The following is a 22,677-nucleotide window of genomic DNA, read 5'->3' as shown; positions in this document are numbered from 1 at the left end:
CCAGCCCGAGAGTCGCAGGGGGCGGTGATCTGAGCGCAGAGTTGCCTGGGGTCGTCCGATCCTCGGGCACGGGATCCCCGCACGATCCCCACACCGGCGCTGGCTGTCACCGAGCGAATTCATGGCAGGATTCACAGCCCAGCAACTGGAGGCTGAGGCAGGAGGATCCCAAGTTCTAGGCCAGCCTGGGCAGTTTAGCAAGACCCTGTCTCCAGGTGACATAAAAGGGGCTGAAGGTGTAGCCCAGTGGTCGGACGCCCCGCTCCGTTCTCCAGTGTGTGTGTGTGTGTGTGTGTGAACAGTTCTCCTCTTAAATGGCGGCACACACCTGTCATTCCAGGGAGGCTGAGGCAGGAGGACGGCAAGTTCAAGGCCAGTCTCAACAACTTAGGTCCTCAGTAACTTAGCAAAACCCTCTTTCTACATAAATAAATGAAAAGGGCTGGGAATGTAGTTCAGTGGCAAAGTGTCCTTGGGTTCAATTCTCAGTACCCCCCCCCCAAAAAAATCAGCATTAAATCAAACAGACATGAGGTTCCCGACACGGTCCAATGCAGCTATAATGTCACTTGTGTGGTTCTCATAACTAGAAAACACATTGCTCGAATATAATTATGAGAAAACCAGTGAACCCCGGTGGAGGAACCGTCTACAAAACAGTTTGTATTTACTCTTCAAAAATGTCAATATTATGAAACACAAGGCAAAGCCGAGGAATCGTTCCAGATGAAAGGAACCAAGAGAGACCAGGCAACCAAATGCAGCGCCTGATTCTAGAGTCCTAGATGGGGGGCAGGAGGTTCTGCCAAGCACATCATTGAGACAATGGTGAGATTTGGCGGGGATTGAACCCGTGGTCCTTTACCCCTGAGCTACATCCCTCATCATTTTAATTCTTTAAAATTTTGAGATGGGCTCTTGTAAGTTGCTGAGGCTGACCTCAAACTTGCCATCCTCCTGCCTCAGCCTCCCAAGTAGCTGGGATCACAGGTCTGCACCACCACACCCGGCTGGGTGAGACTCGTGTGTGTGTGTGTGTGTGTGTGTGTGTGTGGTTTTCCTGATAATATTGTAACAATGTTCAATATTTTGAATTTGTAACTGAAATATGGTTATATAAGGGAATGCATAAGAGAACATCCTTGGTCTTCAGAACAGAGGCTCAGGTCCAAAGTGGGCGAGGGGCTTGCTCTCCGCAACTCATCCTCAAATGGCTCAGGAAAAAGAAAACAGCCAAGGCCGGGAGGGCTGAGGCCCGCGGGGGGGTCGGCTGGGTGAAGGGTGACCTGAGCCTTCCACGCAGCTCTGTTCTAGGTTTGAGATTGTTTCAAAATTAAAAAAATAAAGAATAAAAGCGAGCGAGCGAGTACATGATGCAGTGCCCTTCTCCTCTTTCAGAGAGGAAAAAAGAAACGGCCACTTTTCCCACGGCAGACATCTCCGTGGGCAGTGAAGTGCTTCCCAGTGTTCCTCAGACAGCGCGTGTGACAGTGTTTGAGGATGTCACAAGACACACTCTAAGTCGGAAACAGAAGCTGCCTCGCCTGAGAGAGGCCCTGGGTTCCACTCCCAGCACCAAGAAAGAAGGAAGAAAAAGGGATCAGAGGGATTGTCGACATCACCGTTTTGTTTCGTGAAACTTCAGTTGTATGTAGTTACGTGTGGTCCCGAGTGTCTACACCACGCACAGCTGTGTGCGTTAATGCGTCCCTACTGTGTGCTGCCGTTTTTAAAACATCTGGAAGCCGTGATGCTATGGTTGCCATCTGCCCGTCAGCTCTGTGGGCTGTCTGTGGTCCTGCATAATTAATAGCAAACACATCCACTCTCAAGTGTCCCAATTTAGATTATAATCATTCTTAAGCTGCTCTAATTGCATTTTATAGGACAGTGTAAACGATAGATAAAAAAAAAATATGTATAGCTTTTTCTGGTTTTGTTTTGTTTGGTACCAGGGATCTAACCGTTGTGCCGCATCCCCCAGCCCCTTTTACTTTTTATTTAGAGACAGGTCTGGCTAAGCTGTTTAGGGCTTCGCTAAATTGCTGAGACTGGCCTAGAACTTGTGATCCTCCTGCCTCAGCCTCCTGAGTCGCTGACATTACAGGCGTGTGTCACCATATCTGCCAACACATGAGCTTTTAAAACATTCTTTACCCATGTCAGGTGCATTGGTGCACACCTGTAATCCCAGAATCTTGGGGAGGCTGAGGCAGGAGGATTCCAAATTCAAGGCCAGCCTCAGCAATTTAGTGAGGCCCTAAACAGCTTAGCCAGATCCTGTCTCAAAATGAACTAAAAAAGGCTGGAGGTGAACCCCTGGGTTCCATCCCGTGGGTGGGAGTCTGCCCACATCAGACTTGGTTTCGGGGGGAAGCTGGTAGGCGGTTACCGTGGACTCTGAAGTGCTAAGTCTCACAGTCCCTGCACATCGCCCCCGGGAGGCACCAGACTGCACCTTCCCTCCCACCGACACCAAAGACTGAACTTGGTTTCCAAAATGTCTTCTGACAGCCAGTCAATGACGGAGTTCAGGAGGCACAAGTGGGTTTTACCTCACAGGAGACAGCCCCCATCACTTGGTGACATGCTGTCCCAGGACAACAGCAAGGGCTGTCCTGAGAGCAAGGATGTCCCCGGCTTCCTGAGAAGCCGACTCTCAGTCACCGAGACACTTGCGGCTTCACCCTGAACGTGAGCCTCTCAGCCAGCTGAGGCGGGGTCACCAGCCACAGCACCAGCTCTATTTTGGGGGTCGAAGGAATGTTTCAGCTCCTCACCATGGTTCAGTGGACCCCGAAACCCAGAATCAAGTAACTGGTGTTGACTGGCCCCCCTCAATGAGGTGAGGGTTCTATGCACACAACCAACTTACCCAGAGGCTGGTTTTTAAGCTGGGGTTGGGGGATCAGGGTTACCCTCTGACCTGGTTAGGAAAGGGCTGGTGGGAAGATCCATCAGCCAACTGCAGGGTGACGGACTCAGAAACAGTTGAAGAAACGAGGAGTGCACACTCATGATCCCACTTACTCAGGAGGCTGAAGCAGGAGGATCTCAACTTCAAGGCCAGAACCTGCAACTTATTTTGAGAACTTGTGCTGGAGGCTGGGGATACAGCTCAGTTGGTAGAGGGCTTTCCTCGCATGCACAAGGCCCTGGGTTCTCACACACACACACACACAGTGCTGAAGTGCAGGTGAATGGTAGAGCACTGGCCCAGCACACGTGAGGCTCTGGGTCTGAGCTTCAGTACTGAGAAAACAAAACAAAAAATGGATCAAGAATGTCGTCTACCTCAGGCCTTTTCGATTTCCCAGTATGAACTCGATTAGACGCATAGGGGCGGAGTACAGAGGTGGTGATAAATGGCACAATAGCGATCTGAATGTCAGGAGACAGACTTCTGGCTCCGACAATCAGGAAGAATGCTGGTGCCAATGCTGGGGACACCGTGTGTCATTTCTATGCTATCAGAATTATCTATTTTAAATGTCACCTTCCGTCAGCCCACACAGGTACCCACGCACAGGTGCAGTAAATGCAGACGAACCAGGCGTTCACCTCTCAGTGGTCACAGTAGGGAAGCAGGGACCTTGTCATGACGCAGTGTCCCCTCTGCCCAGCTCCTAGGGTGGGTGCTCAGCATGTATCTGTTGGATGATCTCATATAATTTCAAACAAGAAAGTAGCCTTTTTGCAAGTCTATCTTTATTTGTAAAAAATAATATACAACTAAAGCTAATTTGATTTTTTAAAATCAAAGTTCATTTAGTGATAATGTATATTTTATAATAAAATTGTAGTAAAATACTGACATTTGATAGTTTAAACAAAGTATTATTCATGTAAAAATCATGTTATATCATGTAAAATTTAATTAGAAAATTCATAGTTCACAAAAGTACATATATTTTGTTGACAGCTTGAGAACATTATCATAAACTTACTTAAGATACACAACAGAATTCACAGTTAGGCTTGACATTTAGTACTGTAAGATTTTACACTGGACCCACTGATATTTGTGTTAATAAGGTGCACTTGAAATAACCGATTGAGACTACCTACCAATGAGTTGATATTTTATTGTATAACCAATCTATTGGTTTTACAATATGTCTAGTAATCAATTATTCCGCCAATAATTTAAAAGACAGAGATTGAGTTGAAAACACCAGACATATCTCCTTAATGGGATAGTTAAAATAAAAAGCATTAGCAGCCTTGATCTCCATTTTCATGAACAGATACAAGATAAATCTGTATTTTACAGTTAAAATTTGTACAAAAGTCAAGCCCTGAAGTATTTTTTCCCCAAGAGAAAAGTTCTAATGTTAAAACTTTGTTTAAAAAAAAATGGGGGGGGAGAGGGGGGAGAGAGGGAGGGAGGGGAAAGGAGGCAGAGGGAGAGGGAGGGGAGGGAGGGAGAGGTAGCATGTAAAGTGTTCTTACTTAATGTTGGACCCTCGCACCAACCACCTTCTGTCAAACATGAATGGAACCTTCTGCGTCTACCGATCTCTTGCCGCTCAAGAGTGCAGTTTCTAAGACTCGGAATGTCAGAGCAGGAATGCCGCTGCCAAGGGGGCAGATGGCCACCGTGCGGCCAGCTGGCGGTTTCTGGGTGACATGCCTAGTGGTGATGTGAACAGCACAGTGATGTCCTGAGTCCAGTGGTTGCACTTCCTCAGGACTTGGCTTCTTCATATGCTCCACCATGAACTGAGAGCGTCCTTCAACACGGAGTCATTGGGATCTTCATTGTTTTAACAGCACACAATTGTCACAAGTGTGTCCACACTAGCCCTACGAAGGTTGATCAATAAATAACTCCTCGAGCCCCAGGGGCTCCCGGCCTGCATGCTCGGCGTCTGCACGCGACCCAGTGGGACCAGCCAGGGATGAAAGCAGCAGCTTCTAACCTGTCCTAGTTGATGGGTTGGAAAGTAATAAATAGCCACGAGCCCGACCTGCTGTGGACGAGCACATCTCATAAAGTGAAGACAGTTTCCTAGAAATCCCAAAGGAAAACCCAACTGTTTTTGTATGAAAGTGCACGTTTGTCCTGTGTGTGAAGACCTTTTTAATCCAGGGTGACCGTACCAGGGAGGACGTGGAAAGCCATCAAAGCACACCCACGACAGAGGGAGCGACTCCAGTGGGACCTGGAAAGAGGCCCGGCTGGGGGACAGCTCCTAGGTGGCCAGTCATGGCACTGACTTTTAGAGCATCCGTCCTGCCGCACAGAACCAGTCTGCACCCAGGAAGCTGCGGCCAGGCGAAGCCACCGTGAGCAGCCGTCACAGCCTCAGGACTGGGGACGGAGCTCCTGTGCAGTACAATCTGGGAAGCAACTCCTCGAAATGGCGACCGGCTTCTCAGGAACCGGGGTAAAGATACATTTGAGAAAACAAGTGGTTAAAATTAACAACAGAGGAACAACACTGGAAAAAAATCAAAACATAATACCGGGAACAGAAGGACTGAGGTCCCCAGTGTACAAAGGAGGCCACCAGCCCTCCTCACATCAAATTTAAGAACATACAGGGAAAACCGACGGGGCTCTGCACAGCAGGTTAAACATGCAGCCACTTCAAGCAGAAATGACCCAGCGCCGCACGCAGGTCTGGGAATGAGCGCCAACGTCCAGTTCTCCAGAGAAAAACACAACAGCACGTGATTTCACAAGCCAAGGCCCCTTGTTTTAGACTTAAATCCAGCTCAGAGTCCCGGGTTTATCTCAGCAGCACTGCCCACTTTAACCCCAGGTCAAGGCCGCAGCCCTCTTCCATGCGCACCCCTCGCCTGGTTCACAGGTATATGCTCTAGTCCCAGCCAGTCCCCAGAAAACCTCAGCTACGGCTTCACAAGGTTATGATTGTCCCATCTTCCTCCAAGAGTTTTTGATCTGGAGCTCGGGTTTCGAATTCTGTGTTTGTGCCACTTGCTACGGGTGCTAAGCTCACGTCGTGGGAAGAAATAAAACCGTTCTGCCCGGACTCAAAACTGAGTTCTATCTGTGTTAAGGACTCCAGGCTCTCGGCCTCGGGGACGGCCTTGGGAATCTGCTGCGGCACGCCGTTGTCCTCAATGACGATGTCGTCTTCATCGCTGTCCTCGTCCTCTGGCTCGAAGCTTGGTTCCATCTGCTGTGGGTAGCCCACAAGGCTGTTATCGGTGGACTGGCCGGAGCTGCCGGAAGTCCGACTGTTCCTGACAACGTTGTTCCTCTGGTTCGCTGGTCTCACCGTGATGATGAGGTTGCGGCTGTTGGCGATCATCATGTCAGTCACTTGGTCAAGACTCTTCCCTGAGACTTCGATGCCGTTGACCTCTAAGACCTCGTCATTGACAGCCAGCAGTCCTGTGCTTTGAGCCAGACCCCCTGGGACGAGCCTGGAGATGAAGATCCCAGGGACCTTCTCCAGCCCGTGTGGCGTGACTCGGACACTTGAGCCGTCCCGGATGTAGAACCCCAGGGGCTTCTCGGTGCCGTATTTGTACAGACGAACCCGACGGTGTGTTTCCGGGAGAATGTCCACGTCTATGATGGAAGACACAGGCCTGAAGTCCTGGGGCATACTGATGACTATGTGTGGCTTTTTTCTGTGGTTGTCAGGACGTAACACATTGGTCAAAACGTTCTTCTTCTTTATCAGCGTGTCGGTACCGAAGGCACTGTAGTCTGCTTCTTCTGTTTAAAAATAAAATAAAATAGTTACAGAGACACTGTAGAAATGATCATTTGCCGCAGTTCAATCTGTACAGGGAGGACAACTCGAATGTACTTGGTACATAAACTAAATATCACATCATTCTAGTCAGGACATCACAGTGCGATGTGCCACACCCCAGAACAGCCACTAGGGGGCCTCTCGATCTCACATCACAAAGTCACCTGAGGTCTAGTTCAGCTTGACACACGGCAGTGACTGTGGCAAACAAAGTTCTAATAGGTCTTACAAAGGTTTTTTTGTTTGTTTGTTTTTAAGATGGGTCTAACTGTGTCGTCCAGGTGGTCTCAGGCAATCTTCCTGCCTCCGGAAACACAGGCGGAGGCTGCTCTGCCCGGCAGCACATGCATTCTTTACACATCATTTTAAACCAGCTACTTTAAATATGTTTTTCCTTCATTTGTTTAAAAGACTTCCAATTTGCATGCTTATATTCCACTCAAGGACACAAGAGGGATCCTTGATTCCCAAGTAAATCAATTCCAAGCAAAATCCAATAATCAACACTGGCGAGGCTCTGGGGGAAGAGGAGCCCCCGCACACTGCTGGGGGACTGAAATTAGCACAGCCACCATGGGGAGGAGCCACCACACGGCTCAGCCGCTCCACTCCTCAGTCTTGAACCTGAAGAATTGCAGTCCTCTCACTTCGGGGACACACACGCCCACGCTCACAGCAGCACAACTCACAACAGCCACACCAGGGACAGCCCAGGTCCGTCAGTGGATGAATGGATAAAGAAAGTGTGGCACTTACGTCCTGGAGTTCGATTCAGCCACCAAGAAAATGAAATTGTGGCATTTGCAGGAAAATGGATGGAACTTGGGAACATTATGTTAAGCAAAATGACCCAAACTCAGAAGGTCAAGGGTCAGATGCTTTCCCTCCCAGGTGGAAGCTACAGAGGAAAGAGGAGAAGAAAGGTGGCACAGAGGAGGGCCAAGGGAGGGCGTCTCATGGAAACTGAAGGGAGATCAACAGAGGACAGGGACGGAAGGAAGAGGGGAGGGAACCGGCAGACACGGGGTCACACAGGCCTAATGGACCGTCCTACGTGAGCATGTGCAAACCTGTGACGACAAATCCCACCACGTACAACTACAGTGCACCAATCAGATATGGAAACAAGAACAAATCAAGTGGTTAGAAACAGGGCAGATAGTGTGATTGAACGAAGCTGGCGTGTAGCAAATACTTTGGGATTTTGATCTGCAAATGACTCTCTCCCTTGGTTTTGTATAGGTTTTTTTTTTTCTTTTCTTTTTGGGGGGGTGGTACCAGGGATTGAACTTGGGGCACCTGCCCACTGAGCCGCATCCGCAGCCCTATTTTGTATTTTATGTAGAGACAGGGTCTCACTGAGCGCTTAGCACCTCGATTTTTGCTGAGGCTGGCTTTGAACTTGCACTCCTCCTGCCTCAGCCTCCGCGTGCGGCACCACCTACGGGTTCCTAATCTTCCATTTTCCCAAAGAGGCAGAGGTATAGACGGGAGCGGTGGCACAGGCCTATAATCCCAGCAGCTCAGGAGTTCGCAAGTTCAAAGCCAGCCTCAGCAACTTAGCAAGACACTGTTTCAAAATTAAAAAAAAAAAAATTTGTAAACGTGGGCGACTGGGGATGAGGCTCAGTGGTTCAGTGCCCTGGTTCAACTGCTGGTATCAAAAGAGAAAAAAAAAAAAATGAGGCCGAGGGTAAGATTTTTAACTTTTCTTCAGTGTGTGAAAGACAAAGTGCACTGGCACCCGTGTCACAGTGACAGACAAGGAGCCCAGGCTCTGGCAAACCCGAGAGCTTCTGCCCACGTAAGGAGGCACAGCTGCGCCGCAGCCCCGGGCAGGCTTTCTTCACGCCACAAAGCCTTGTTTCCAGGCAAAATCTCGCCGTTTTAAAACATTAAATAATAGGAATAAGAAATACCTGTTTGCACCGAATTACAAACCTGGGGTTTGAGGTTAAACGTCATCAATTTGTAATCTCTGACCTAAACTAAGGGAAAGAGGGGCCCGTGACCCAGACATTGTTCAACCCTGCGACTGAAGGGAGACGGTCTACAAGCAAAACATCAGAGGGTCAGGAGCGAAAAAGAAACAAAGTTAACAGCAAGAACAAAAGTTGAAGCCCTATCTTCAAACTAACTGGAATGAGGAGACTGGCGTGGTGCACTCGGAGGCTGTGGCAGAAGGATCCCAAGTTCAACTCATGGAGACCCTGCCCCATAAATAGAAATAAAATAAAATAAAATAAAAAAGGGACGTGGCTCAGGAATAAAGCACCCTGGGTTCAATCCCCAGTACCGCGGGGGAGGAAGGCAGAAGGTTCCCTGATCCCCAGAAAGAAGTACTCTGAAATTCTGGTCTCCAGGAAGCAACAGGCACTGCCTTCACCACCCAGTGCCCTGCTCTGTCCCCATTCTCACCCTCGGCGGTGACCATCACCTTCATCAAATAAATTACTTAGAAAGAACTGAACCAGTGGGCCAGCACGCCCAGTCCACAGCATGGTCACGGCCTGCGCCAGGGCACAGGGACACTTGTGTTCTTTTCTGATGCCACATGAACTCTTCCAAATCTACTTTGAGGTGAATGTGTAAGACTAGGGCCCCCACTTGTGGCACTCCCCCCACCGGGACTCTCTTGGTTTCTAAGGTATTTACACTGTGTTCTTACAGAAACCGAAAGTTACTTACAATTTGGTGTTGGAAACAAGTCTGCTGATACACGAGGCTTGCTTCTCTGCAAATTTTGGCTAAGACTTTATTAACATTATCTTCTACTGAGTGTGTTTTCTCAAACACACACACACACAACACACATACACACACACACACTTTAAATTTTAAAACAACCAATGATGAAAGCCTACACAACATTTATAAGGGAAATTCCAGAGTACAGACTGAGAACAAAGCCAAGTTGCCCACAAACCCGCTCATGGGAAACCTGACCAAAAAACCTCCGAATCTGCATAATTTGGCATCGCATCCCGACTCCATTTGAATGCTCTCTGCTAAATTCTCAAAAGCAATATGCTCCAGCACAAAGGCACCTTTGTTCTCCCATCTAGCTAATCAGTTTCCAGCCACTGGGAAAGAAATATTTTGGCAGAAAGCCAGGGTGCAGGGTGTTAGTGTAAAGTGTAAAGGTGAATGTCCACCAGGAACCCAGCGACTTTCTACGAGTGTACACATGGGAGCACTCAACTCGGGGCGAGGCCGGAGTCTGCGCACCTGACGCATAGCAAGCCTCCACTGCATACAGCCAGATCCCACCACAGGCAGGACGCAGGCCCACGGAGCAGAGCTACCAGCCAGCGTCACCGAGCCAGCAATCCCAGCCACCTACAAGGAACCAGGACCCACCTGGAAGGCCTGAGCAGCCAGTGGACGTGGCCACGCTCATCAGGCCAGTCCCTGAGGCTGACCTACGGGGAGAATGACAGGGCCTCCCTCAGCTCTTACTCCTTCGCATTGGTTCTGCAAAGCCTGCTCACCTGAGCCAGAGGAAGTAAGGGCCACTATGAGCAGCAGGCGTAGAAACAAGAAATAGACTCTTCTCGTGAACAAAAAGCAAATCTGAAAACAAGAAACAGCTCTCCATGAACCCCACTGGCCCCACAGGGTCAGACCAGCCAGCCAATCAGTGACCATGCACAGTGAGGGGTCACGAAAGCCAAGAGGTGCCCACTGGAAATTCAGAGGGAGACAGGAAATAAAATTACTGTTTAAAACATTCTAATCCAGGGGTCTGACAGTTGTTCCCATCAAGGGTCAGAGAGACCTGTCTTAGGTACTGCGGTCCCTTGCAAAAGCAGCCATAGGCAGGACATAGAAGGAGCAGGGAAACTTATTTACAGAACACAGCCGCAGTCCTTAGTTTACAACTGCTCTAACGCAAATGGTTAAATAAATACATCTGGCAACCTTGAAAAGACTGAACAACACTTCAAGCAATATTCAAAATTTACAGATCCCTCCATTTCCCAGTATAGAAAACATTCAGTAAACACTATATGCCAGGCATCGTGCTCTGTGGGGCAGATTCAGAGAACAAAACAGACATGGCACCTGTTTTCAGGGTGCTTACTGTATAAAATTGGAAAGGATGGTGACTAACAAATGTCAGATAACTACAGCATCACAAAGGCGCAGCTAGGCACAAACGCGTCACCCCGACCCTCAGGAGATTCTAGGCAGCCTCGCCAACCTCAACCTCGCGAGACCTGTCTCAAAATTTATTTTTAAAAAAAGTGGGGCTGGGGAGGGGGCTGGGGGTATGGCTCAGCGACAGGGTGCTTGGGTTCAATTCCCAGCACCTCTCTCTCCACACACACAAACACACACACACACACACAGGTGCTGAGGGCAGGAGCCTGGCTTGGTGCTAAGAAGATATTTCTTCAGGAAATCGAGGTTTCTGCTGAGACTAGAAAAGCCCAGGAGCTAATCAGGGAGAAGGAAAGAAGAACATTCCGGGCACAGGACGCAACAGAGAAGAGCCAGGGCAGGCAGGTGAAGGGCAGTCTAGGTAGGGGAGGGGGAGAGTGAGGAGTCCAGACCCCACCCCAGGGGGCTGGGGCAGCCACAGGCAGGGCCTCCAGCAAAGTGTTGACCTTTGTGGACTTTGCCTCAGGCCAAGGGAGGAAGCCAAGGATTTCAAGGGGAGTGATGGTAATCTCATCTGGTCTGTCCACAAACTCCATGTGGCTGCAAGCTGGAAGTGACTAGAGGGAGGACGGGAGGGTACGCAGTGAGCCGTCGCAGTGAGTCAGGACGGCGCCTAGCTGCAGCAGAGGCGGTGAGGACGGGGAGAGTTTTAACAGTCACGGTGACTGAGTGGAAAACAGGTATGTGCTCAAGGTGACACCCAGGTTTCTGTCATGAGGAACTGGTGTCACATGTTCAGATGTGACTCTACAATCTCTTCATTTCTGGGGTCATACCTTTTGTTAAACCATATTTTGTAATTCACTATTAAAATGTATAGCCCTAGTCAGGGATGGTGGCAAGTATCTGTGATCTCAGCCCCTCAGGAGGCTGAGGCAGGAGGATCCCAAGTTCAAGGCCAGCCTGGGCAACTTAGGGAGACCCTGTCCCCCCCCCCCCAAAAAAAAGGTTGGGGATATAGCTCAGTAAGCCCCTGGATTCGATTTCCAGTTCCATAAAATAAATAAATGATATTTATATCCCTTGGATTGTTTTAACAAACTCCTCTGAACAATCCAAGATGTGAGCACTCTTGTTGGATATGTAAAAACAGACAGTGATGCGGCAAAAAGTCTGGGTGCAGATGTTCTGGCTAGATGAAGCAGGGCTGGGGGTGCTCTGACACGTTACTGGGTCTGACTTGGCTGATCACAACTGGGAAACTTTGAAAAAACCCATTTTCCTGGCTGTATCCCATCCTACAGAAATGACCTGGGTTTTGTCTTTAAAAAAAAAAAAAAGGGTATTTTTAAAAGAATATTTTCCTAAAACTGTTCAGTGCATAGTTGTAGCATAAAAAATGAGAGAGAAAATTATTTTGTACCTTCTCTTCTCCCAAATACATCAGGATGAATTCTAATGCTCCAACAGGGGCGCTTGTCGAAGAGTTGAGAATCTTCTTTGTGAAAATAAGTTTTAAGATATGTTTTTTGATTTATTTTTGTTTCTGTGATAACAGCCCACGAAATGGAGTGTTTTTTCTTTAAATAAATTGTTATAAAACATAAAACTTCAAGATATGCAACAATGCTATCTTGGATTGGGTCTATAAAGTAGTTTACACATTCAATTACTAGCTTTCACTTCAAAGACACATTTTTAGTAGAGTATCAAATTTTAAAAGATGACATGGTTTCAAAATCTAAATGGTTTTGGAATTTCCTTTTTTTAAAAATCACATTTCGGCTGGGGATATAGCTCAGTTGGTAGAGTGCCTGCCTCGCATATACAAGGCCCTGGGTTCAATCCCCAGCAACACACACACACACACACACACAAATAATCATTTTAAAAAAACTCCCTTGGTACCACATCAAGTACAACTGCTGCCCAATTGATCCTTAATTGGAATATCAACAGCTAAGGAAACAGAATGTGCTGTAATTAAGCAGTCGAATGTAACTGTACTTAATGTCACCTTTTCTATTAGTTTCCTGAATTCACTGTTCATTAAGGTTTTCATAAAATCAGCCTTCTACTTAACCATCTGTTTGGCTTTGTTTAAAAGAAAAAAAGCACGGGCATGAATCACACCGCACAGTGTAAGTCTGCCACCAATTCAGATGCTGGGACGTGGCGGTAAACAGGACAGAAAACACAAGCTAGCACGCTCAAAGACGCGCTTCAGGTCTTCACAGGGAAACCGGGAGAGGTAGGAGGGTGGTCAGAAGAGACCCCCACAAAGCTGGCTGAGCTCAGCAGGGCAGCCAGGCAGGAGCAAGCCCAGCACAGGGCCAGCAACTGCACCAGGGAGGGACAGAAGGCAGGCAGCCCGGGCTGAGCCCAGGCACTTAGCCACTGAGCCACATCCCCAGCCCCTTTTATTTTTTACTTTGAGACAGGGTCTTGCTAAGTTGCTAGGGCCTCACTGAGTTGCTGCGGCTGGCATGGAACTTACAATCTTCTTGCCTCAGTCTCCCAAGTTGCTGGGATCACAGGCATGTGCCAACACACCTGGCTGCCATCAAGGAGTTTTTAAACAGGAATGAATGAACCAACCTACTTTCATTTTTTGCTGAAGTCATATTTGCATTACATTTACATTTAAAATGTTTTAGTACTGGGGATTGAAACTAGGGTGCTTTACCACTGAGCTACATCCTCAGATCCCCCTAACTAGCTTTGTTTTTCTTTCAATTTTTATTTTAGGTCAGGGCCTCACTAAGCTGCTGAGGCAGGCCTCATACCTGCGATCCTCCCGTGTCAGCCTCCTGGGTCACCATACTTATATTCTCAAAACTAAAAATCTCGGCGCTGGGGATGTGGCTCAAGCAGTACCGCGCTCGCCTGACATGCGCGGGGCACTGGGTTTGATCCTCAGCACCATATACAAATAAAATAAAGATGTCGTGTCCACCGAAAACTAAAAAACAAATAAGCACTATCCTAGCATAGGCAGGGGCCTAGGTTCCATGTGGAGGAACACAAAACCCTTCCTGCTGAACGGACTGCCTGTTTCCCCTTCCCCCACTCTTCTGCAGTACAGGGACAGAACCCAAGGGCGCTCTACCACTAAGCTACATCCCCACCCTTTTCATGTTTTATTTTGGGTCAGGGTCTTGTTAAGTCACCCAGGTTGGCCTGGAACTTGTGATCCCCCGCCTCAGGCTCCAGAGTCGCCGAGATTGGTGTGCACCGCCACACCTGGCCCGGACGGCTCATCTCTCTCTAAATCAAGCTCTAGGAGACCTCCGACCTTTACCACACAGAAACATTTGCTCACATATAAACATGCTTCTAAGCTAGGATGGCCACAACAAAAATAGAAACATTCATAGGTCTCAACAGAGATCATGCCAAGGGGCTGGGGTTGTGGCTCAGTGGTAGAACACTCGTCTGCTATGTATGAGGCACTGGGTTCGATCCTCAGCACCACAAAAAAAAAAAAAAAAAAAAGATCACACCAAGCAGTAAGTAAAAATTTTAAAAGGAAATAGCAGAAGATAACTTTTTATTTTTTTGGTATCAGGAATTTAAACTCAGGGGTGCTTTACCACTGAGCCACATCCCCAGCCCTTTCTTATGTTTTACTTAGAGACAGGGCCTCATTGAGTTGCTTAGGGCCTTGCTAAGTTGCTGAGGCTGGCTTTGAACTCATGATCCTCCTATCTCAGCCTCCAGAGCCACTGGGATTAGAGGCCACCACACCGGGCATGATAACTTTAAAAGATGATAGGACTCCTTGGGCATGAAAGTGTTAATCTTCTAGGAGTAAAACATGTGACGTTTCAAAACCTGACTGACAATCTTTCGCTAACAAAGGGGATGATCCAGCAAAACTTTGTCTGATAGTTGTAGTTTAAAAACCATTCTGCATTTGAATAAGCAGCAACTAAATTTTTAATAAAAATTTTAACTGCTAATAAGAGAAGATCATTATTCAACCAAAATGACCCAAGTTAATTAGTCTAAGATGACCAGTTCCCTTCAACTGCTTTGTCCTCCTCACTCCTGGACGCACTGTCGTCCTCCAGCATCCTGGTCTCGCCTTCCAGGGTCCTAGCCTGGTCTTCACTGCAGAGGCCCGCCACCTACTCCCCCACTCTCACCTGCCCCATTCCAGGACCTCCAAGTCCAGCAGGCTCCAGGTCCTCATCCTGGCCCCAGTCTTCTGGACGGCATGTTCGACCCATCAGCCTGATAGATTATTTGTCCTAGGACCAAATTTTCTTTCCTAAATCAATCTCTCCTTCACCCTCCACTGCTTTTCGACTCGGCCCCAGCAGCCAGACGCAGCCTTCTCTGCGCCAGCCGGTGTGACGCCCTGACTCAGCCGCTTCGCGGTGCACCTTTGTCCAGGGCTTTCCGCGCCTCTCCCCCTCCTGGGCAGCTTCACGGTGGGTCTGCTGTCTAACACCTGCTCCTGGCTCTCTGTCCCAAGGCTACTACCCTTCTGGCCCATCCTGAGCAGCCAGAACCATCTTCCCAAGGCCAGGTCCTGGCCACGCCACACCCCAGCTGAACAGCTCTGACATTTGCCTCAGGAGATTCTGAAAGATTCTGTCAGTAAGTCAAGTGACAGGGACAGAAGTTGAAGGTTTATTTGTTGATGGATTTTAGTTTCTCCAAACCCAGAAAAGCAAAGATACACTATCAGTGGGATCTCAAAGCGGAGTGGTCCAAATAAACAAAGTTTTACCTTCAGGGTGATCACCACCCTTTTCTCAAACCACTTTCTGGTTCGTTCACCAACCTTTATGTTCTAAAGGCTCAATTATCCCAACACGGGCTCCACGCTCTCATGCTGGCTTCTTAGAAAACCTCAAACTTCTTACTAAACAGAAATGGCACACACCATGATGCCTACTCTGCCCACTTTGTGTGCAAACACGTGCAAACACACACACACACACACACACACATAGGAGGCTATAAAGTTTGAAAAATTTTGGGACTCCAAAAACATTTGAAAATGCCTGCCAGACAGTCACAGCAAATGTTCTTTTACGAGACTGCGCTTACACATCTCTGAATCCATGACTTGCTACCTCATTTTCCAGACAATTAACTAGTTTTATACTATTTCTGTGACAAGCATCCTAAAAAGGAAAAGAGAGAAGACATTTCCTGGGTGCCTACTGTAAGCCAGGGCACTGCTCTGAACTGAGTAATCTGCAGTCACCCACAAGATATCATATTCAGCTGACTATGGGGCCCAAGCCTGCAATCCCAGCCACTTGGGGGCTAAGGCAGGAAGACCACAAGCATGAGGCCAACCTGGGCAAGACCCTTCGCAACTCAGAGACCTCAGGATCGAGTGCCTTGGGTTCGAGGCCTAGCAGCACACACAATTACCTCCACCCTGTAACGACATGGAGAGCTGGAAGACGAAGTGGGTGACAGAGCACTTACAGTGGGTCACCACCCAACTGCCAAGCTCTCATCACCGTCTTTCCACACGGACAGCAATCCAGTCAAGAAGCTGAGATGGGGCTGGGCTGGGCTCAGCCGTAGAGCACTCGCCTAGCAAGTGCGAGGCCCTGGGTTCGACCCTCAGCACCACATAAAAATAAGTAAATAAAATAAAGGTATTGTGTCCAACTAGAACTAAAAAATAAATATTACAAAAAAAGAAGGTGAAGATTTCATAAATTTCTAGTTTCTATTTTTAAAAAAGCCTAAGACGTTAAAACAAAAACATTTAAAAACAAATTTTCTAAAGTACACTCAATGTCTAAGTGTAAAAATACTAATTAAACCAACAATATCACACGTTTTGACCTACTTGTCCATTAACATGGTAAAGAGATTCACACAGCCCGGAATGGTGGTGAGCACCTGTGATCCCAGCAGCTGAGAAGGATCACGAGTTCAAAGCCAGCATCCGCAACTTAGCGAGACCCTGTCTCTAGATAAAATATTAAAAAAGGGTTGGGGATGTGGCTCGGTAGTTAAGCGCCCCCAGGTTCAATGTCTGGTACCAAAAAAAAAAAAAAAGGATTTACATAGAATCTTTATTCACTAAGTTTGTAGCAAGTCTGTGTATCCAATCAAATGGGGGAAATACACTACTTCTATTTCTAAGAATTTTTCTAAACAATACTTACCTTTCTTTTGTATGAAGATCCTAAGCAGCGGGTTGGCTGTGGACACGGCCTTGTGATAGTTGTCGTCGTTATTGATGGGCAGTAAGTCCCCGTGGATGTCGGCGTAGCCCACCAGCACTTCCACATTGGGTATCTTATGAACATGCTGCAGGAGGCCATAAAACTCCTCAAATTTTCCAGGTTTTGATCTTTCCAGTGAAAACCGACGAAACTCAGCTCCAAACTACAAACACAACATAGTGATTTTAGGGAAAAAAAAAAAAGTAACAGAGGGACCCAGTTTGAAAACACACAGCACAGAAGCACACAAGCACAGCAGTGTTCCCCTTAATAAAGAAGATGGTCTCTCGTCAGCAGCCTCATTATCAGATTCCAAAACAGAAGAATGGCACAAGACTATGCCCCACTGCTGGTCTCTGAAGGGCACTCTCAGAGACGCAGGCCTCGCCCACTCCACGGTGCCCAGGCCTCCCTGGGCACTGCCCTGCAGTGGCTCAGCCCAGAGCCTGCCTGGAGTCCAGACCCACAGCAGTGCTCTCCTCACTCTGCCGGGCCGTGGAGGACGGAGACATGCTCAGCCTTTATTCCGACCACTAGTAGAAAGCATCTGAGTTTCTTTTCCCGTAAAAGGAACTACCATCTCATGGGATGTGGCAAGAATCAATAGCAAAATATATAAAAAGGACTTTGAGCTTTTTGACAGGAAGGTCTGATGCAAGTGGGGGCACCACGTGAGGAACAGGCAGGCGGCGGCCGTGCTCCGCGCTGCTGTGCCTGCCCAGCTGGTGTGCCTGCCCAGCGAGGCCCCGGCTGGAGCCCAGCACTGCCCCAAGTAAAAAGTACAGAGATAAGAACCTTCCCTGTGTTAAGGTAGAAACAGGCTTTATTAATACATCAAATGCACTGGCGAATTAGTGCAAGAAGTGTTTACGTGCTTAGCAGGTGCTGGACCCTGGGGATTGCAAGGCTCGGGCCTGCTTCAGAAGCTCCCTAATTAGTGGGCAAAGGGGATAATTACTGCAGGCAGGCACTGAGGGATCACAGATAAGAAGGAAGACACCTCCATCAGTGTCTCCCCTCATCTTCCTGTTGTGATTTTCAAGACTGCCTCCTGACACCTCTGCCCTCCCAAGGCCAGTTCACTGCAGTGTTCTTAGTCAAGATCGAGGACTGCCTTCACCCAGTCCGCCAACGGAATCTGGAACTTAATGTGGGATCCGCAAGAAAGGTTCATCAGCCTTCCTTGAAAAGTGTCCCAGTCACTTAAGCTTGGGAAATGCTACCTAACTTGAATCACCCTCTTACAGACATAATAAGGGCTCAGTTAAGTGGCTAGGGGTAGGGCTCAGCGGAGCACCTGCCTAGCATTTCCGAGGCTCTGGGGTCCATGCCCAGCACCTCGCCCAAAAAACACAAACAAAAACCTCAGTAAGTCCCAAGTAGAGGTTTTAGCTGCAGGTAGAGCTCAGTGGTAGAGCACGTGCTTTTTAAACCCATGTTTGCCAACCAGTCTTTCAACCACCCATTATTACCAGGAAATACTGATATACCATTGGGACACCCACAAGCACCACAGAGAAAGTCCCCATCGTGACATTGTGAACAGTTTACAAATATGTCAGTTCATTTCCCAAAAGGCCCAAAGCTACCTGGACCCATTGTTTTTGCTCTATCTAAAACGTCCGCCTGTCTTGCTTACAGCCATACCACTCACTGGTTTTAAACTAAATTAAAATAAAAACTTACTACTTCTTACCTCTAATAATTAAAACTGTTTCCAAAATACATTCCTGGAACATAAATACTAACATTTGTCAAGAAAATAAGGTGACTCACACCTAAAGCTTTCACAAAGCTCAGTCACACCTTCACATTTCAAGGTAAATAAAGTGAGGGAACACCCTTCCTATCAGTCTTCTGATGTTATCAATCCATGGTTTCTCCTCCATTTTCTAGATTCTGGTATCACAGTAGAGTCTAGTGCTTTCTGACTCATCCGCAGGCTGGCAGGCTGGCCCCTTCGCTGATGTGTGAATGGGAGTAACACCTAATAACTTAACACTTTAGTGCTTCTTGTCTTTGCAAAAGTTTTTGGATGAAATTCTTTGGTCAACATTTTTTTCTCTAGGTTAACTACTATGACAAGGACAATGTAAAACTGTATGGCTTCACAGTAGATGTGTCCTTTTACAAATGCTGGCAGAAAAGGGAAAAAAGAAATGGATGTGTCTCTTGCCACAAAACAAGAGGATTGAGAGAACTTTTTACTATATGAGAAAAAAACAGTACTATAGAAATAAATCTGCTGGTACATTCTAGGAATGCAAACCCAATGAATAATAAACCATGAATAATAATTAGGAAATGTTATGGCACAGAAACTCTTCTGGGGGCACTGAGGATCAAAGCCAGGGTCTTAAGCATGTTAAGTGAATACTCTACCACTGACCTATATCCCCAGCCCTGCTCCAAGGTTATTAAAGGACATCATTATGATTATTTAGAACTTTCCCCAACTCTACAGGAACAATTAGGAAGATAAATCACTTACTAAAGAGGTCACATGATAGTGTGTATCACAAATTTAACTGGAGGTATATTTACATTATCCATTATTTTTATTATCTGTACTTTTTCTTAACCTGAGCAAAAGATAACAAAAACAAAAACCTCAGTTGACACTACTGTTTTCTATGCAAAAGAAAAATAGTTCCTAAAATGTGGATCTGCATTTTACCTAGTTTACCTACAACCTTGTCAAGATCAGTTTTGTAAAAAGCTGTGGTATCACTAAAGTAGCATAAGAGAAAATATTTTCAAAAATATGGGCTGGGGTTGTCATCTAGCTCAGTTGCAGAGAGAGCATTTGCCTAGCATGCATGAGGCCCAGGGTTCCATCCTTAGCACTGAAAAAAAGGAAATCTTCTCAAATATTTTTTAAATGGTGAAGTTGACAAATGTTTCCTCCAATCCATTAAAAATACAATAAATACATTTAAGCCAGGCGCAGTGGCACGCCTGTAATCCCAGCAACTTGGAAGCCTGAGGCAGGAGGATCCCAAGTTCCAGGCCAGCCTTAGAAACTTAGCAAGGCCCTAAGCAACTCGGAGACTCTGTCTCTAATAGAAAAAAGGCTGGGGACACATTATTACCCTGTATACATATGTAATTACACAGGAGTTGGGACTCTGCACCATGTTCAGCCAGAGGAAGGAGTTGTACTCCATTTGTGAACAATGTGTCAAAAGTGCATTCTACTGTCATGTGTAACTAATTAGAACAAATTTTAAAAAATAAATAAAAAGGGCTGGGGATATGGCTCAGTGGTAGAGTGCCCTGGGTTCAATTTTCAGTTACAGCCCCCATACACACAATTTAAAACATAGGGTATATTTAAAAATAACACACACACACACAAAAGGTATCAGTCTCTCTATTGTGTCTATTTATCAACAGCCAGAACAATGGGGCCACATTTCATTCAGTGAACGTTTTCAGGTTGCTTTGTTTCTATTTGAGATGTGGAGTCTGACACAACGGCCCAGCCTGTAATTCCATCTATTCCGGAGGCTGAAGCAGGAGGATCACAAGTTGGGGCCAGTGACTGCAACTCGGCGACACCCTATCTCAAAATAAAAAATAAAAAGGGCTGGGGTTGTAGTTCAGTAGTAAAGTGCCCTAGATTTGATCTCCAGTACAAAAAAAAAAAAATAAAATAAAATAAAGACATGGTTCACTAGAAGTGCAGAAAGGCAGGTCAAATTTATACCATGTGGTTTAGACTAAGTGTAAGAAAGTTCCACAGATCAACCAACAGAAGACAAGGCAAAGTGCCTAAAGCTCCAGTCTCCTGGTACTCAAGGCTTCCTCCTATTAGAGATGATTTCCTGTTGGAGTGTATTATCAGTACACCTAGAATCCTTACTCATTCTTTCCTATGATAAAAATTTAAGGACTTTCTACCAAGATTAGGACCATAAACTGCCTTTCAGGATTATGCAATCTCACAAGTGTTTTTCTCTCCTTACCTCAACTCTCACAAACCCAAACTAGATTTATAACAGAAATGCCTCAAGAAGATTCAACCGCTGGGCAAGGAATCAAGACTGCAAGACAGTGCTGGAGGACAAGCTTTATATATTAAGTCACCTTAACCTTTTGTTCAAGCTATGCTGTGTCCCAGGAGAACAGTGACAAGAGCGTATTCTTTATTTAAATTGTTATAATTAAGCTTCTATTTCTCAAACTAGAGCCTGATAGACATGTTCTTAAACCACAAATAACATTTAGAAACAAATGTAGATTTTCTTGATGTGATTCAGAGTTATAGAAACTTAGAGAACTTTGTTTATCAAACCTAGACCACTCCACCCACAGGAGCCTGGACGCTCTCCTTACCCCAATCACTCCTGGAGCAGGGCACATGGCACACACCTGTAACCCTGGCTACTCAGGGAAGTTGAAGCAGAAGGACCACAACAAATTCCAGGCCAGCAAGACCCCTCTCAAAATAAAAAACAAAAAGGGATGGGGTAAAGCAACCCTGGTTCAATCCCCAGTACCACAAAATAGATAGGTTAGTGAATACACACTCTGGATTCTGCATTCTCCCCGGTGCCCTTACCATCAGCGACGCTTCCTTATTTTTGTATTTGATATGATTCTACATCTCCTCTTTACATGGTCTGTGCCTCTCGACTTTTTTTCCCGTACCAGAGATTGAACCCAGTGGGTTCTCCACCATTGCTCTACATCCCCAGCCTTTTTATTTTTGAGACAGGGTCTCACTAAATTGCTGAGGCTGGGCTCCAACTCCCTAGTTGCTGGAATTACAGGCATGTGCCACCAGGCCAGCTCCCAATTCTATCTTACATATTCTCAGGGTCCAGCCAGTGCCCTCTGACTTATGTTCAATAGTGTCTATAAAAGTTATTTGGTAAAAAGGCTTTAAGTGAAAGGCTTTATCACAAAGCAGAGCCTGGGCTAGTCAAAACCTTTCTGATCCCATCTTCTCAACTCATACTTCTCTGGGAACAGACTACATGATCTAGGCTTCTTTTGGCTCTTCAACTCATGAAAAGCTTGCTGAAAAAGTCCAGTGTCTGCTGATCACCTTCAAATTCCAGCTGAAAACCTCCATCGGAAAGCATTCCCTAACTAATCCCCATGGACTACTCTGCTCACCCAGCCTTGAGATTTAGGAATTCGGTGGATACCAAAGTAATTATCAGCAGATTGGCATACCGGTGGTCAAGGGTGAAAGCACTTAATGTGAAAAGGTAGCAAGGTGGAATGAAAAGAGCAGCGACTCGAGTGCAGAGTGCCACTCCAAGGTAAGGTGATAGTGCTAATTTCATAGATTAAATGCATACCAATGTGAGAACTAGAAAAAGCCACAGGAGGAAGCAAATCTAACTTTAAGAGGGTTGTTTAGTTCACCGGGATCCCCTTTCATTACTCGATGCACCCCAGAGCCACGGAAAGGGGGACATTATGTGACAACTTGGTTTCCCAAAAGCCTTGTACCCGTGCCCAGCAGGTAGGATTCCCCCAAACCTTTTGCTGCACCTTGCATTCAAACGCTCCCCATGCTCGGGAACACCTGGCCCTCACCCCCACCCTGAAAACGAGAACCAGGCTCAGGGAAGAGATGAGGCGCCCGCCGGGGTCGGGAGCGGCCACGGCGCCCCCAG

General features: G+C 46.9%; 1 protein-coding gene across 1 annotated transcript in view; it reads right to left on the bottom strand.

Annotated features, from left to right (window-relative positions):
- Positions 1 to 3,854: 3,854 nt before the first annotated feature.
- Pard6b (par-6 family cell polarity regulator beta) overlaps positions 3,855 to 22,677 on the bottom strand; it is a 32,104-nt gene continuing 13,281 nt past the window's right edge. The window contains exons 3-4 of the mRNA XM_015479569.2: positions 16,985 to 17,207; positions 3,855 to 6,694 (exon numbers count right to left, since the gene is read on the bottom strand). Coding sequence (XP_015335055.2) covers positions 5,865 to 6,694; positions 16,985 to 17,207 — 1,053 coding nt within the window. The 3' untranslated portion in view covers positions 3,855 to 5,864. The remainder of the gene's footprint in view (positions 6,695 to 16,984; positions 17,208 to 22,677) is intronic.

This window comes from Marmota marmota, unplaced genomic scaffold, assembly GCF_001458135.2.
Source record: "Marmota marmota marmota unplaced genomic scaffold, marMar, whole genome shotgun sequence".
In the NCBI taxonomy this organism is placed as follows: Eukaryota; Metazoa; Chordata; class Mammalia; order Rodentia; family Sciuridae; genus Marmota; species Marmota marmota.
This window is presented reverse-complemented; position numbering and strand designations above follow the sequence as displayed.